General features: G+C 47.2%; 1 protein-coding gene across 1 annotated transcript; it reads right to left on the reverse strand.

Moving 5' to 3' along the window:
• Nucleotides 1-222: 222 nt before the first annotated feature.
• Nucleotides 223-10,402, reverse strand: LOC309326570 (extracellular calcium-sensing receptor-like). Its single transcript, XM_081835413.1, has 5 exons — nucleotides 10,102-10,402; nucleotides 7,426-8,238; nucleotides 4,409-4,636; nucleotides 2,204-2,327; nucleotides 223-1,457 (listed from the first exon to the last, which is right to left on the reverse strand). Exons 1-5 carry the CDS (start codon nucleotides 10,357-10,359, stop codon nucleotides 544-546), a joined length of 2,337 nt encoding a protein of 778 aa, XP_081691539.1. The 5' UTR covers nucleotides 10,360-10,402; the 3' UTR covers nucleotides 223-543.
• Nucleotides 10,403-15,287: the final 4,885 nt, after the last annotated feature.

Here is a 15,287-nt window from a genome sequence, read left to right on the forward strand (position 1 = left end):
AGTATATATTTTTAATCACACAAAACTATGACATCACAACCAACAAAATGAAATCCAGATTAAACTCCCCCAAAACTTGATAATCACAACAGTAACGATCAAACAATAAAAGGACACATTCTACTCATGTAAAAACACGTTGATTCCCGGATCATCCGCAGGCCGGATTTAGAAGGCAATTGGGCCAGATCTGGCCCCCGGGCTTAGTTTGCCTACCCATGCTCCAACCCCATCTCCCTAAATGAAAATATTAAATGTAGATTTCTGGGGATGTCTCCCACAGCTCATCTTTGATGTGTCTTTTTTTCAATTTGCTGTAAGCTTCATCCTTGCAGTAACACCGTGAACAAGATCACTTCTACCCCCATTTTCCAGAATGGGAAAACTGAGTGTTTGATGCATCCGGCTTGCGCCTGCCCGAGCCGGATTTGTTTCACCGACCTCTTCAGATACCAACAGGTGAATCTTGAGAATGAGGGAGAAACACCCGTGGGCAAAACTTGGCATCTCTACAGTCTTTTCCCGCTCGTGCTTAAGGTCACGTTAAGCGCTGGCGTGCGTTTCCCTTCTCATGAGGAACCTCCTGGTGTTCAGCTCAGGGTGCCACAACAAGATGTAGCACTTGGGGAAAAACATCCCGCAAAGCAAGGCTGAGCTGGAGGCTAGGATGGCAAAGGCCTCTGTGGCTGCTGTGTACCACGCTCTGGAGGTGAGGTAAGCGGGGACGAAGCCCAGCCACACCCCGAGGCAACCCAACAAGCTGAAACAGATGAGCCAGGCCTCGTTGAAGGCGTCGGGGAGATTCCGTGCCAGGAAGGCGCCGGCCAAGCTGAGCGCCGCCAGCAGGCTCAGGTAAGCCAGCATGCCCCAGAATGCACTGGGAGAGCCTTCATCGCAGAAGATGGATATGGCGTGAGGGATAGAGTGAAAATCTCTCTCAGGGGAGGGAGGGGAGTTGGCCAGCCACGTGGAGCACAGCAGAAGCTGGGGCAGGCAACCCAGCAGGACCACGGCACAGGGCGTCCTGGACCCGAGCCACAGCTTTGCGGGGTTGCCAGGGCTGGTGGCCCGGAAGGCTGCCACCACCATCGCCGTCTTGGCCAGGATGCAGGAGAGGCAGAGGGCAAAGGTCAGCCCAAAGGCAGCCTGGCGCCACAAGCAGGACCGAGGCGTGGGCCTCCCGAGGAACGGCAGGCAGCAGAGGAAACTGAGTGCCAGGCCTGAGAGAAGGAGGTAGCTGAGCTCTCGGCTGTTGGCCCGGACCAGAGGGGTCCCCCGGTGAGTGACGAAGAGGCCGAGGATCAAGACGGGCAAGAGGGAGCCGCAGATGGAGGCACTGGCCAGACCGGCTCCCAGAGGCTCGTGGAAATGAAGAAAAAGCTCCCTTTTGGGTACACATTGTGTCTGCCCTGCACCAGGCCACTGGTCTTCGGGACACCTTGAGCAGGCGGAAGAATCTAGAAGTAAAGAGGGATTCGGAGAGCATCTCATCACTGCACGAACCAACGAATTCCCCTCCCTTCCCCCCCAAAAAGAAAGGAAGTAAAACCTTCAGGTGCCCTTCATAATCCTTAGTTTAGCTTCTATTTGACCTCATTAGGTTTTGCCCTGCAGCCTGTGTCTAACGCTGTGAAAACCCTAAAGCTACACTAACCCTAAAGCTACACTAAACAAGGGAGTCTCTGGGTGTACACAGAATATATCGCTGGTACAGGCTCAAAGCATAATTCGAGTGTGTCTGGAACTGTGGTGTAGGGCAAATGGGTTAGAAATATCCCCCTCCCCAAAATACTAAACTTGGCCCTGAGCAATTGATTGGCAGGAGAATCATCACAGATGAAGGAGAAATACTTCTTTATGGGATGGACCATGCCATTAATTTTGGGAACTCTCAGCTGCAAGATATGGGAACAGCCCCTAGTTTAGGGCCAAGCTATGTGTTATGTCAATCTTCCTTCCTTCCTTCCTTCCTTCCTTCCTTCCTTCCTTCCTTCCTTCCTTCCAATATGTGATTTGATGCCAAGACGGCTTTAAAAGAGTATTTGGTGAGTTTATGGAGGACCAACCTATCCACAGCTATTAGCAATGCTAGCTGAATGCCATGGGGGGCAGCCAAAACAGCAACCACAGGTATATAAAACTGACAGATATTTGTAGCATAGATAATCTTTCCCAGAGTGACTATAGTGGGCATTCCACGCACCGGTCTGGTTTGAAATTTCCCCGCTTGCACACGGCACACATTCAAAGCAACAAGTAGCCATATCTGAGCGCTGGGTTTTGTGGTGGCCCATGGGGCAACTCGGTGTACAGACTGAGACAGGGACCTAAATGAGAGAGGAGAGGAAGATTTGCCTGACTTGATATTTCTCATCGCAATGCCAATGTTTACCTGCATTGTGACAGTTAAAATGACCATGAATGACAAAGCACACTCTGTTTTAAAATACCACATCTATATGAAAAAGGCTTAAATTGGTGTGTTATCAGCTCAAGCTTCATGGCTTCCCCCCACCCAAGAATCCTAGGAACTGTAGTTTTGGCGAGCGTGCAGAGAATTCACTGGTAGAGAACACTTGTGGGGCACCCCAGTCTCCTGGAGATGTGCCACAGTTGCATAACCCTCCAACATTTCTCTGATGAAAATAGGGACGTGTTGTCTCATTCCATAATTTTCATCTTGCTATTTATACCCCACCCATCTTGCTAGGTTGCCCCAGCCACTCTGGGCAGCTGCCAACACATATAAAAACATAATTAAACATCAAAAGAACTTCTCTATGCAGGACTGCCATACCCGCCAACATTTCTCCAATGAAACTAGGAAAGTGGGACATTCCGGGAGCAAATCAGAAACTGAGGTGGTTTCTCTAAATCAGGGGTGTCCCTGGAAAAAAGGGACACTTGGAGGGTCTGCAGTTGCCTCCAGGTGGGAACTGGGCCCATGGCTGCTGCTCCTGCCCACTGAAAGAGGGCAGTTGTGGAGTACGTTTCGTGAAGGAGCCAAATACCTACCCTCCAGCAGCCTGCAGATCAAAATCGGGGTTCTGCCCAGAAGCCTTGAGTGAGAAAACTCAGGACCCTCCTCAACCCTCTCTGGTTTATTATTTTTCTCTTTTTGTTTTTAAGAGCAGCATACACTGTACTCCACAGGATAGCTGCAGCAAAGAGTTTCCTAGGAGCTGCATTCTAAAGAAATCTCAAGATGCACCTCAGGGCACACAAACACAGGAAGCTGCCTTTACTAAGTCAAACCATATGCCCACCTAAGTTCAGTATTGTCTACACAGACTGTGTCTCTTCTGGGTTTTGAACAGGCCCATCTGGAGATGCCGGGAATTGAACCTGGGACTTCTGCACGTGTTATGTACTGCGTTGAATAGGATCCAAAACGCAGCAGCCTGATTGGTCCTAGAACAATAGGAATCAGAATGCAGCCGTCTAATTGGTCCTAGAACAATAGGATCCAGAATGCAGCAGTCTGATTGGTCCACAAGAGCCACCCAATCCAGCTCCAGGTAGAAGTGAATCCGCAACCTGATTGGCCTACAGGAGAATCCCGGAATTAGCCAATCACGTGGGGCCCATTGTGTAAATAATGTATATAAAGCAGACATTCTGGGGGAAATTCCGTTCCTCTTCACCACTGTGAGCTGAATAAAGAGCATGAAATCCACCACGCCAAGCAGATGCTCTGCAACTAAGCCACAGCCCGTCCCTCATGTGCCCTGTCACATCCAGTCCTCACACAGGAACTGTCCCCTGGGGAAGAGTCAATAAGCGGTTTAGAACAACCACGTGCCTCCTCCTCTGCATATCTACATATGCGGGGTAGATATGCCCTTTGAGGAGCAAAGGTGGGGACAAAAATGTTTTTGGTTTTACAATTTAATTGCCATATTTTTCGCTCTATAGGACACACCCAACCATAAGACACACCTAGTTTTAGAGGGGGAGAACAAGAAAAAACAATTCTATCCCTCTCTGCACAGCACCTCTCCAGCGAAGCCTCCGGAGGCTTCAGGCGGCTATCCCTGAAGCCAGGAGAGTCTTGTATATATTCACACATACATTGGAATCCCAAAAGAGTGTAGCATTCTCTTAATTTCCGGACTTCCTTCCTCCCCTCTGTGGAGTCCGCCGACAACTGTTTCCCACTGCATATCATATTGTCCTCTATTAGTCCATAAAATTCTGTTTATACCCACAGTTCCTTTCACGTAGCAAGTGTTATTTCACAATGGTGAACATCTGGTCCTTCCTCCAGATGCTGTTGAACTACGACTCTCATCAGCTTTAGCAAGCATGGCCAATGGCCAGGGAGTTGTAGTTTAGCAGCACCTGGAGGGCAAAGTGTCCCGTCCCCCCGTCCCCCCGCACCTGCCTTGGAGGAAAAAATCTGTCCTACCTGCGTCTTCCCTCCTGTCCACATGATGGCGCTGTCGTCCACCTTCAGTTCCTCGCCTTGTGAGGGGCTGAACGCAATCTGCCCCACTGGCACAGCTTGGAATTGCTTCATGGAAGGGTAGCGTGTGTTGAGGACATCGAAGAGGGCAGGGGGGTCACCGTGCTGGTCAAAAGAGACTTCCTCGCCCACCTTGTTCTTGAAACGGACTTTCCTCAAGTAGTGAAGCAACTGGAAGCAAGGCAGGGAGGAAAGGGGCAGGCATCAGTTTTGTGCTCTATGTAAATACGCATTGTATGAGTTAAGGACATGCAAGGAACCACTTGCTGGGCCAGATGGGAGTTCAGCAACAGGGAGAAATGTAAAGTATTGCACTTGGGCAAAAAAAAATAAAAAAAAAAAAATGAGAGGCACAAATACAAGATGGGTGACACCTGGCTTGAGAGCAGTACATGTGAAAAGGATCTAGGAGTCTTGGTTGACCACAAACTTGACATGAGCCAACAGTGTGACACGGCAGCTTAAAAAGCCAATGCAATTCTGGGCTGCATCAATAGGAGTATAGCATCTAGCTCAAGGGAAGTAATAGTGCCACTGTATTCTGCTCCGGTCAGACCTCACCTGGAGTACTGTGTCCAGTTCTGGGCACCACAGTTCAAGAAGGACACTGACAAACTGGAACGGGTCCAGAGGAGGGCAACCAAAATGGTCAAAGGCCTGGAAACGATGCCTTATGAGGAACAGCTAAGGGAGCTGGGCATGTTTAGCCTGGAGAAGAGGAGGTTAAGGGGTGATATGATAGCCATGTTCAAATATATAAAAGGATGTCACAAAGAGGAGGGAGAAAGGTTGTTTTCTGCTGCTCCAGAGAAGCGGACACGGAACAATGGTTCTAAACTACAAGAAAGAAGATTCCACCTAAACATTAGGAAGAACTTCCTGACAGTAAGAGCTGTTCGACAGTGGAATTTGCTGCCAAGGAGTGTGGTGGAGTCTCCTCCTTTGGAGGTCTTTAAGCAGAGGCTTGACAACCATATGTCAGGAGTGCTCTGATGGTGTTTCCTGCTTGGCAGGGGGTTGGACTCGATGGCCCTTGTGGTCTCTTCCAACTCTATGATTCTAAGATTCTATGATTCTAACACCTGAAAGGCCAAAGGTTCCAGGAGCCTGAGTTTTAAAGGGAAGAGATTAGGCTTTCTGCTCGTATGTACATGCTGCCCTAGACTGGTTAACTGGCCAAATCGTGTGTGGCTAGTTACCCGGAAGTAAGTGTTCTGGTTTGTGAACTTTCTTCGAAAGCCAAACGTGCTCCATTTTGAGTGTTTCACTTCCGATTTGAATGCCACACTTCCGTTTTGAGTGTTACGTTGAGGTCTGTCTGTTTTTGCTATTTATTTTGGGTTTTTGTTTTTGCGGCTCTTTTTTTGTTTGTTTTTCAGCTACTGATTGCTTGATCGTGTGACTGCAGTACATTGTATATTGCTTTCATTTTATGGATCAACGGTCTCCTTAGATAGTAAAATTCATGTTAAATTGCTTTCTTAAGGGTTGCTTTTTAAAGTCTGGAACGGATTAATCCATTTTGCATTACTTTCTATGGGAAAGCACGCCTTGGTTTTGGAACACTTTGGTTTTGGAACGGACTTCCGGAACGGATTAAGTTTGAGAACCAAGGTACCACTGTGCCTTGGTATCTTCTGAACCAGCATCAGTGTGAATCTCTTAAAACAGCGGTAGCGAGTGAGATACCCTCCAGATGCTGTTGGACTACAGTTCCCATAATTTCTCACCATTGGTTGTGCTGACTGGGAACTGTAGCTCCAGCAGAGGATTGAAGCACTGGACTTAGATCGCTGTGGTTTAGAGTGCTTGACAGCCAGGTTCAATTCCCGAGTAAACCATTAAGTTCGCTGTGTGATATTGGACCAGCCTCTATTTCTCTGTGGCCAAATTAAATTCTGCCACAATTACAGTGGTACCTCGGGTTACATACGCTTCAGGTTACAGACTCCACTAACCCAGAAATAGTACCTCGGGTTAAGAACTTTGCTTCAGGATGAGAACAGAAATTGTACTCTGGTGGCGCAGTAGCAGCAGGAGGCCCCATTAGCCAAAGTGGTGCTTCAGGTTAAGAACAGTTTCAGGTTAAGAACGGACCTCCGGAACAAATTAAGCACTTAACCTGAGGTACCGCTGTATCTTCACTGTTATTAGGAGATTTCACACTGTGCGTTTCATCCTGCCCTGTTTGTGCTCAGGAAGGATTTACGGTGTTGCTGAAAACCCACAAGAGGGGCAAAGGAAGGACTCGCCACATCTCTTCTGTAAAAGGAGAACATATTCTAGTTATTCAGAGCTGCTTTTTCATGTATTAACCCTCTCTGATCTTTTTTTTGGGGGGGGGGAGAATCTGATAAAGAAGAACAACATCTGGAGGTATCCACCTTAGGCTGCACCCATTCTGGAAACCCCCCAAAAGCATTTCCATGTAAGAACATTAAGAAGAGCCCTCTGGATCAGGGCATTGGCCCATCTATTCACCATCCTGTTCTCACAGTGGCGGCCAGATCCTGCTGCAAACTCTCAAGCCAGGACCTCAGCACAAGAGCACTCCTTCTGTGGTTTCCTTCAGCTGGTATTCAGAAGCACCTGTGGCAGGCTGATCGTAGCTACCACGGCTAGAAGCTATCCATAGCCTTCTCCAACGCGAATTTGTCCAATCCTCTTTTAAAGTCAGCATACGATTGGAGTCAGATACTGTGGTATCTCTAGTTAAGTACTTAATTCGTTCCGGATGTCAGTCCTTAACCTGAAACGTTCTTAACCTGAAGCACCACTTTTGCTAATGGGGCCTCCTGCTGCCACCGCGCCACTGGAGCCCGATTTCTGTTCTCATCCTGAAGCAAAGTTCTTAACCCGAGGTACTATTTCTGGGTTAACGGAGTCTGTAACCTGAAGTGCATGTAACCTGAAGCGCATGTAACCTGAAGGACATGTAACCCGAGGTACCACTGTATTACCTTCCAGGGCTCGATCCCAGGAACTCCCCTTTTGGTCCTCTCCAGGCCCCTCGGCTCCTCTTGCGCCATGTCGTGTAGGGCGTGGGCAATGGCATAGACGGCGTTGTGGATGTTGAAGGACAAGCCGAACCCCATCATGCCGACAAAGGAGTTCCTGCCGTCCCCCAAGTTCTCCTTCCCTGTGCAGGAATGGCTGCTGTTGTTTCCCCCCTCCTCTGAGCTCGCACCCCACCAGCAATGGAAGACTTCGCCCCAGAACTCCTGGATGAAGATGTCTTCTGGAGAAGCGGAAGGGTGGAGCTGGACTACGAAGTCCCTCAGGCCGGGGACTGGCTGTTTGCGAGGGGAGATGGCCAGCGAACCGCTGAGCATCAGCAAGGCCTGCCGGTTCCTGTAGAAGGTGATGTGGCTCATGGCTTCGGAGCAGAGCCAAACCTTCCCTGTCACCCCCTGGCTGTGCAGCAGGAGAAGCAGAGGCTGAGCTTCAGACCCACAGAAGGTGACGATGACCTGGCTCTTGGATCCTGCGACCCTTCTGGCAACTCTCTCGACGTTGCCCATGTCCGGCGGTTTGTCGAGCAGCTCTGAAAAGGCAATGCAGGCCCCGTGCCGGACAATCTCCTCCTGTACAATCTCGATGCCTTGCTTCCCGTATTCGGAGTCCGTCGTGAGCAGGCCGACCCACGTCCAGGCAAAATGGCTCACCAGCCGAGCCAGGCCCAAGGCCTGCAGCCTGTTGCTGGGGACGGTGCGGAAGAAAGAGCGGAACTGAGAGCCGTCGTCGGCCACCGGGCCCGTGGCAAAGTAACTGATCTGGGCGCAAGAGGAGAAAACCACCCGTCTGTTAAACAAAAACGCACGCCGGTCCCCCTATGCAGACACACTTGTCAGACGAACCTTCGGTTATTTGAACGATGGACTTGCACCCTCACCATAACTGTCAACTTACAGATTTGAAAATAAGGGACCAGCAGCCTCGAAAATAAGGGATCAGCAGCCAAAACAAGGGACTTTTTGGGCACAGATATGTTCAACTTCTGAGCCCCTCTGAGCCAAAGGCAGAAAGCCCAGCCATCAGCCAAACAAGGCCTCAAGCAGTGGTTCCCACAGCTCAGCAACCCGGCAAAGGGGATGCAGCAAGGAAAACCACCGTCACCTCTCCGCTGGGAAGCGCTGAGCAAAGGCGAGTCCCCAGGCAACGTGGCCAACTTGATCGGCACAAGGCATGCAAGCTCCACCCCCCCAGTCGTTCTTAGACTCCTTATTGGGTGCAACCCAGTTGGAGCCTCCCTCCTCCCTGGCCGGCAGGGAGGGAGAGGAGCTGCTTCCTTTGAGACCTGGGAAATTTAAGGGACATCATCAATAAGGGACAGCAGCAGGACACAGCGCTGGGATAAGGGACTTTCCCGCCAAATAAGGGACGGTTGACAGCTATGACCCTCACCGTGGTACGCGAACATCTGATTCGGATATCCGAAGCGTGGGACTTGCGTGCATGCGAATATCTGAGGCAATGGCTTTCTTTAATGCTGCCATTTTATTTCTGCTGACATTGCGCTCAGCCAAAGAATCACTGAACACACCACCTTATAAACCAATATCATTTTGACTTCAAAAAACCTATAAACCTATATCATTTAGACTTTAAAAAAAAATGGAACTGACATCGCTTGGAAGAACAGAAAAGTCTCTAGGATGCAAAAATTTTTGGAAGGGTGCTGGGAGAGACAGTAATGCAAATAGGTGCACCTAGATACCGCATGAGGCCTAGTCATGGTGTTATCATATAAGGCATTTTTCATGGAAATAATAAATCCACACTAAACAGCTCCCAGCCACAGGCTAATAAATACAGGTACAATAATGCTCCCACTCAATCCATGCAACCACTTTGCCCTCTACTGGCCCTTCCATGCAACTACAACCATCTGCCAAAATTGCAACACCCTTAAAAGACTACCGATTTTATTATAGCGAAAGCTTTGATGAACTGCTCAAATCCATTTCTTCTGCTTCTTTTTTAAAAAACAAACAAGCCTTATTGTAAATTTTTAAAAACAGTTATGAAACATAAGGTGCTGTCTTCCAAAACAAATACATGTACAGTGGTACCTCGGGTTACAGACGCTTCAGGTTACATACGCTTCAGGTTACAGACTCCGCTAACCCAGAAATAGTACCTCGGCTTAAGAACTTTGCTTCAGGGTGAAATCAGAAACCGTGGTCCGGCAGCGCAGCGGCAGCAGGAGGCCCCATTAGCTAAAGTGGTGCTTCAGGTTAAGAACAGTTTCAGGTTAAGAACGGACCTCCGGAACGAATTAAATTCTTAACCAGAGGTATCACTGTACAGGTGTTAACACTGTACAGGTGGAAACAAACTCAGAAAATCTTTCACATTACAGATTAGGCTCCCATCTGCATGGGCTACATCGGTCTAAAGCGTTAAGTTATTCACTTCATCCAGTGCATCTAAGTCCATAAAAGCACACACCACACAAAAAAATTGGTTACTCTTTTTTAAAGTCTCACAATGCTATTTGCTCCTTTGCCACAACTTATGTGAAACACACAGATATCGTGTGAAATCGGTTTTATCCTTGTGGGGTCTGGCATTTTGCAAAGTGCAAAAGGACAGCTCCCGCCTCAGGGGAACTCACAGCCCCAAACCACTCCTACCTGAGGGTATTTATAGAGATCCAGCCACCTAGCTATCGTCCTGGACTCGGTTATGCCTGCCTCCCCTATAAGACCAGCTTGAGGTGGGGTGTGGCCGCAGTGAAAGTTGGGGATGGGGTTTTGTCCGCCCGCTAGAAACTGTGTGGCACCCAAAAGGGCTCTTGAAAGAATCTGGCAAGAATCGAAGATCTGGAAACCGAGAGTGATGTTGGGCAATAGGCTTGAATCCTGGTTAATCTCTTTGATGGCAAAGACCATGGTTTGGATGAACTTGTAAAACCAAAGCACCAAGCTGTGGGAAAGCAGGAGAAAATGCAGGGGATTCCAATCAGAACACAGGAATTGATCTTCGGACTGCACAGATTATTACTGGCTGCCAACTGAGATAGACCTGCCTCAGATGTTGTTCAGTCAATAGCTAATGGACATGAATGGTAAATACAGTGGTACCTCGGGTTACAGATGCTTCAGGTTACAGACTCCGCCAACCCAGAAATATTAACACAGGTTAAGAACTTTGCTTCAGGATGAGAACAGAAATCGCGCAGCAGCAGCGCAGTAGCAGCGGGAGGCCCCATTAGCTAAAGTGGTGCTTCAGGTTAAGAACAGTTTCAGGTTAAGAACAGACCTCCAGAACGAATTAAGTTCTTAACCCGAGGTACCACTGTAAATGTGTCTTCAATGCGTTCTGATGATTGGTGGCTACTAGCTACTGAACACAGATACCAGTGAGTGTAAGGAGAGTGTATAAACACCCACCCACCCACCTTTAATTAAAATTATATTAAAAAATAAACTGAAGCAATTTTCTATTGTTTTCTGTTATTAGTACAAACAATTAAATCCAGATTTTGCTGGTTTTACAAAAAAGAAAAGAAAAAGAAACCAGCATTCTAAATATCTGGGTAGGCTTGTAAAATTTCAACAGTCGCCGAAAAGAGTCTGGTGAAGGCCACTAAGTAACCGCTAATGCATTATTATGAGGTTAAGAAAATGTCACAGAAAACGGTTCCAAAGAATTTCCAGTCTGGTGAGGCCCCAAATTCGAACCCAAGTCTCTCCCAGGTCCCTGTTCCACACTTAACCGCTACACCATCACAGGCTTGGTCGGAGAGGCCCTGGGTGACCTGCATGCTTGTGTGAGTGAACGAGCCCTCCATAGGCAGAAGAGAAAAGGAGAATCGTCCACCCACCCTGCTCCAAAGCAGCCCAAACACCCCAGATTTACCTCGAGGGATGTCTTCCATTGACAGTTCCAGCAGTATCCTTCGGGAGGGGCTGCTGGCGCCGCATTGAGGTGTGACAGTATGTGGGATTAGGCGGCATCGTAAAGGTGATGGCCACAGCATCGCTTGATGTTTGGTGATGCAGCGGGAAAAGCCCTCCGATGAGGATGTCTCCCCTTCTCTCAAAGGCCTCCATCCTGAGGGCTGGCAGCTGACACTGGCGCCCATCAGTGCGGACCACCAGCATGAAAAATGGGAGTCCTATGAAGTTCATGGATCCGCAAGCAGATCTTCAGTATTCACCTCTCGCGGAAAATAGATGTGACATCCAAAGAAGGCGGCCCTCTATAACGCGGAGGTCTTTCTTCGCTCTGAATCTTGGTTGACGGCAAATATTAGTAATATTTCACATCGTGTTAGCTAGCGAAAGAGGAATAGAAACTAGCAGCTCCCTTGGCTATGAAAACGGAATGCACAATTAATCTCCCGGACCCCCAAACGCCCTTTTTCAATTGACTCGGAGAGCAAAGTAATATGTTGTTGGCTCTTAACATCCCTGGAGCATTGCTGCAAAATGGAAAATTGTGGCGAGTTGAGGAAGCCAGGCAAGATGAGTGACGGGCCGCCACCCGCCACAACGGAAGGGCACATTTGAAAATGGATTCTCTGGAGGGCTGACAGGACACTGGAGACTCCAGTTGCTCAGCAAGGCAGCCTTTGGCTTCTGCATTCACAGCAGTTAATAGCATAAAATTATTCCCCCACCCCATCCTCTGAAACTTTTATCTCCTAGGGGGTTATTGCAGATGATCCAGTCAGGCCAGAGAATCCCGTAATTGTTAATTCTTTCACCCAGGAGATGAAAGAAGAAAGATGGCACATGTGTCGTTTTCCTTTGTCACCTGGATTGGGTCCCTCCCGGTAAATGCCTGGACTGTATTGCATGTATGTATGAATTCTGGGTATGTGCAACAGCGTCACATTAGTGTGAAATTTTGTGTCTGGTGTGGACTTCACCCTCTTTCGTTTTCTTTTGAATAGGTTTCTAGCCCTCATGATGGCCAAGGAGGCCAGAACGCTGTGAAATCTTAGGGGCTGTGCAAACACAAAGCCTTTCCTTCCGACCAGTGGTGAGAAACCCAAGTGAGAAGTGTTAACCAATGGCTAAGGTTCAGAAAAGGGCAACCAAAATTATTAAGGGGATGGAGCAACTACCAAATGAGGCAAAGTTACAGTATCTGGGGGTATTTAGCTTAGAGAAAAGGGGAGGTGGAGACCTGATGCAGAGCCATAACAATGTGCGTGGTGTGAAAGTGAAGAAATCCCCCCGCCCTCATGCTTATTAACACCAGAACTTGTAAGCATCCAATAAAACTGAATGTTGGAAAATTCAGGACAGACAAAAGAAAGTACTGTATTTTTCTGTGTATAACATGCCCCCGTGTATAAAATGACCCCTATTTTTGGGGACTCCAAATTAAGAAAAGGGGGGGGAGATTGCCCAGAGTTGTTAAGCTTTTTTTTGGGGGGGGGAGGTGACCAGAGTTGCTGAGCCTTTTTTTGGAGGATTGCCAAAAATCAACAGCAGGCCTTGGCTGACAATCGTCCCACTTCTGCACTATCCATTATTTTATAATTTAAAAAATTGTCTTATACACAGAGAAGTACAGTACTTCTTCCCACAGTGCATTATTAAACTACTTAATTTGCTCCCCAAAGATGTAGCAATAGCTACTGAAATATACTCAGAGTCAAGTGTGGATTTCATGCTCTTTATTCAGCTCAGAGTAGTGAGGAATGGAAATTCCCCTGACATGTCTGCTTTATATACATTATTTACACAATGGGCCCCACATGATTGACTAATTCTGGGATTCTCCTGTAGGCCAATCAGGTTGCGGATTCACTTCCACCCGGAGTTGGATTGGGTGGCTCCTGCGGACCAGTCCGACTGCTTCATTCTGGATCCTATTGTTCTAGGACCAATCATACTGCTACATTGTTCTAGGACCAATCATACTGCTGCATTTTGAATCCTATTGTTCTAGGACCAATCAGATTGCTGCATTTTGGATCCTATTCAACTCAGTACATAACAGCTACCAACTTTGGATGCTTTTAAAAGAGGATTTTGCAAATTCATGGAGGATAAGGCTATCAGCGGCTACGTTTCCCTTCAACTGTCAGATGTAGTATGTCCCTGAAAGCCAGTTGCTGGAAATCACAAGTGTGCTGTTGTGCTCAATGCTTGTGGGTTTCCTATAGGCATCTTGTTCTAAGAACAGGAGGCCAGACCAAATGAGCCTTTGGCTCTTCTTCTGTTCTTAACAGAATGAAAAATCTACAGAGATCCTATGTGAACAATCAGGAGCAGGCAGTGATCTATCGCTCAGCCATTCCTTTTTTTTTCCATTAAATTTTTATTGGATTTTCACATTTTATAACAACACATACAAAAAAACAAACAAACAAACAAACAAACAAAAAACACCACATGAATATTTTCATATCCTTACTTTCCCTGACTCCCCCCCCCATACATCCCAATTTCCATATTTGATTCAGCAAGTTCTTGTTTCTCTCCTTAACCCTATTCTTATTATGTTTAAACTTAATTCTTTCTGTTAGGCCCAATTTATTGTCCCATTCACTTATATACATTAGATCCTTTATCTAAGATCGATCAAGGTTCTTATACCATAAATTTCCCTTTTTTATATTAAAATATAAATCAAAATTATAAAACCCCAAAATGATAAAATTTTTGAATTCTGTTTTTCCCCCTTCCTCCCTGCCCAGGTATCTGTCCCTTCCCGAATAACTGTCCTCCCATGAAACTCCTAGCCCGGATTCCTCACATCAGAGGCCTTTAAGTCTCTTTCAGTCTCTCTCTGTCTGTTCTGTTGGTAGTCTTTTTTGTTGGTCTTCAGATCTCGAGGGATGTCTGTCACAGTCACTTCATCTTTTCTCGAATCAAACCTAATTGGAAAAGCTTGCTGCCAGGGTTCTGCCAGGGGTCCCCAAATTTCAGAGTCATCCAAGCCAGAAAAGAGGAGGAAGTCCCAGTTATGTTTCTTTACTCTTTTAACTTCCCATGTTCCATAGTGTCCAATGGCTTCCTCCTTTGCTTTTCTCTTCTCATGGTTTGTAATCCAAAAAACTTCTCTGTTCCCTGACTGCAAAAGGTCCTGTTCAAAAATTTTTATCTGTACTTTTTCCCCTCCAGCCTCCTTTTCCACCAGCTCCAAATATATCTTTTCTGTTTCAGCTGCAGAATCTTTCAGAGTCAGATCCTTAGTTCCATCAGCAAGATTGCTTGTTTTAGCGATCAAGGTCGTGAGTTGTTTGTCCATAGCCATGGCTTGCTCTTGTAAAGTTCCCACGAGAAAAAAGGCTCTTTCTATTTGTGCTAGTAATTTTCCTTCTGCAGCCATTGTAGTGTCACTGGTTCCCCCTAGGGGGATTGCCATTGTTAGAGTTCTTTGCCAACAGTCTTATACCTTGTTATTTACTTTGTTTCCAACCACTTCTAGTTAAATGTAACACCTTAAAATCAGAGAGATATAAAGTAATGCAGTTCTTATCTTGATCCAGCCGTTTGACAGCTCAATTGACAGCTGTCAAACTCCTGTTCTTTCACGCTAGGTTGATGCAGGACGCTCCCGGGCCGGGGGGGGGGGTACACAAAAGTTTTCAAAGTTCACCTCTTCCCTCCAGCGCAACTTAAAAATAAATAAAAGCTTGTTCTCACAAATTAATGGAATCTCTTATCAGTCCCAAAAGACACGAAATTTTTTATTCCGATCTTAGGTTTTCGCTCCTTGCTTTAAATTGTCTGTATGTAGGGGGGTGCGGACTTCCCTTTAGCACATCCCCCCGTTCGTTCCAAATTAAAGGTATAAATTTCTTTTAAAGTCCGACTTCCGGGTCGGCGCCATCGCCGAATGGCGGACTCCCTCC

This window comes from Podarcis erhardii (assembly GCF_964252035.2).
Source record: "Podarcis erhardii genome assembly, chromosome: 13".
Lineage (NCBI taxonomy): Eukaryota > Metazoa > Chordata > Lepidosauria > Squamata > Lacertidae > Podarcis > Podarcis erhardii.

Bases quoted from the DNA above. Each gene is read 5' to 3' on its own strand.
- LOC309326570 (XM_081835413.1), bottom strand. From the start codon at position 10,359: ATGGTCTTTGCCATCAAAGAGATTAACCAGGATTCAAGCCTATTGCCC. The intron at 8,239-10,101 runs GTAGGAGTGGTT...TCTTGCGCCCAG, and splicing joins ATCTCTATAAATACCCTCAG to ATCAGTTACTTTGCCACGGG. The intron at 1,458-2,203 runs GTGCGTGGAATG...CTTTACTTCTAG, and splicing joins GGAAATTTCAAACCAGACCG to ATTCTTCCGCCTGCTCAAGG.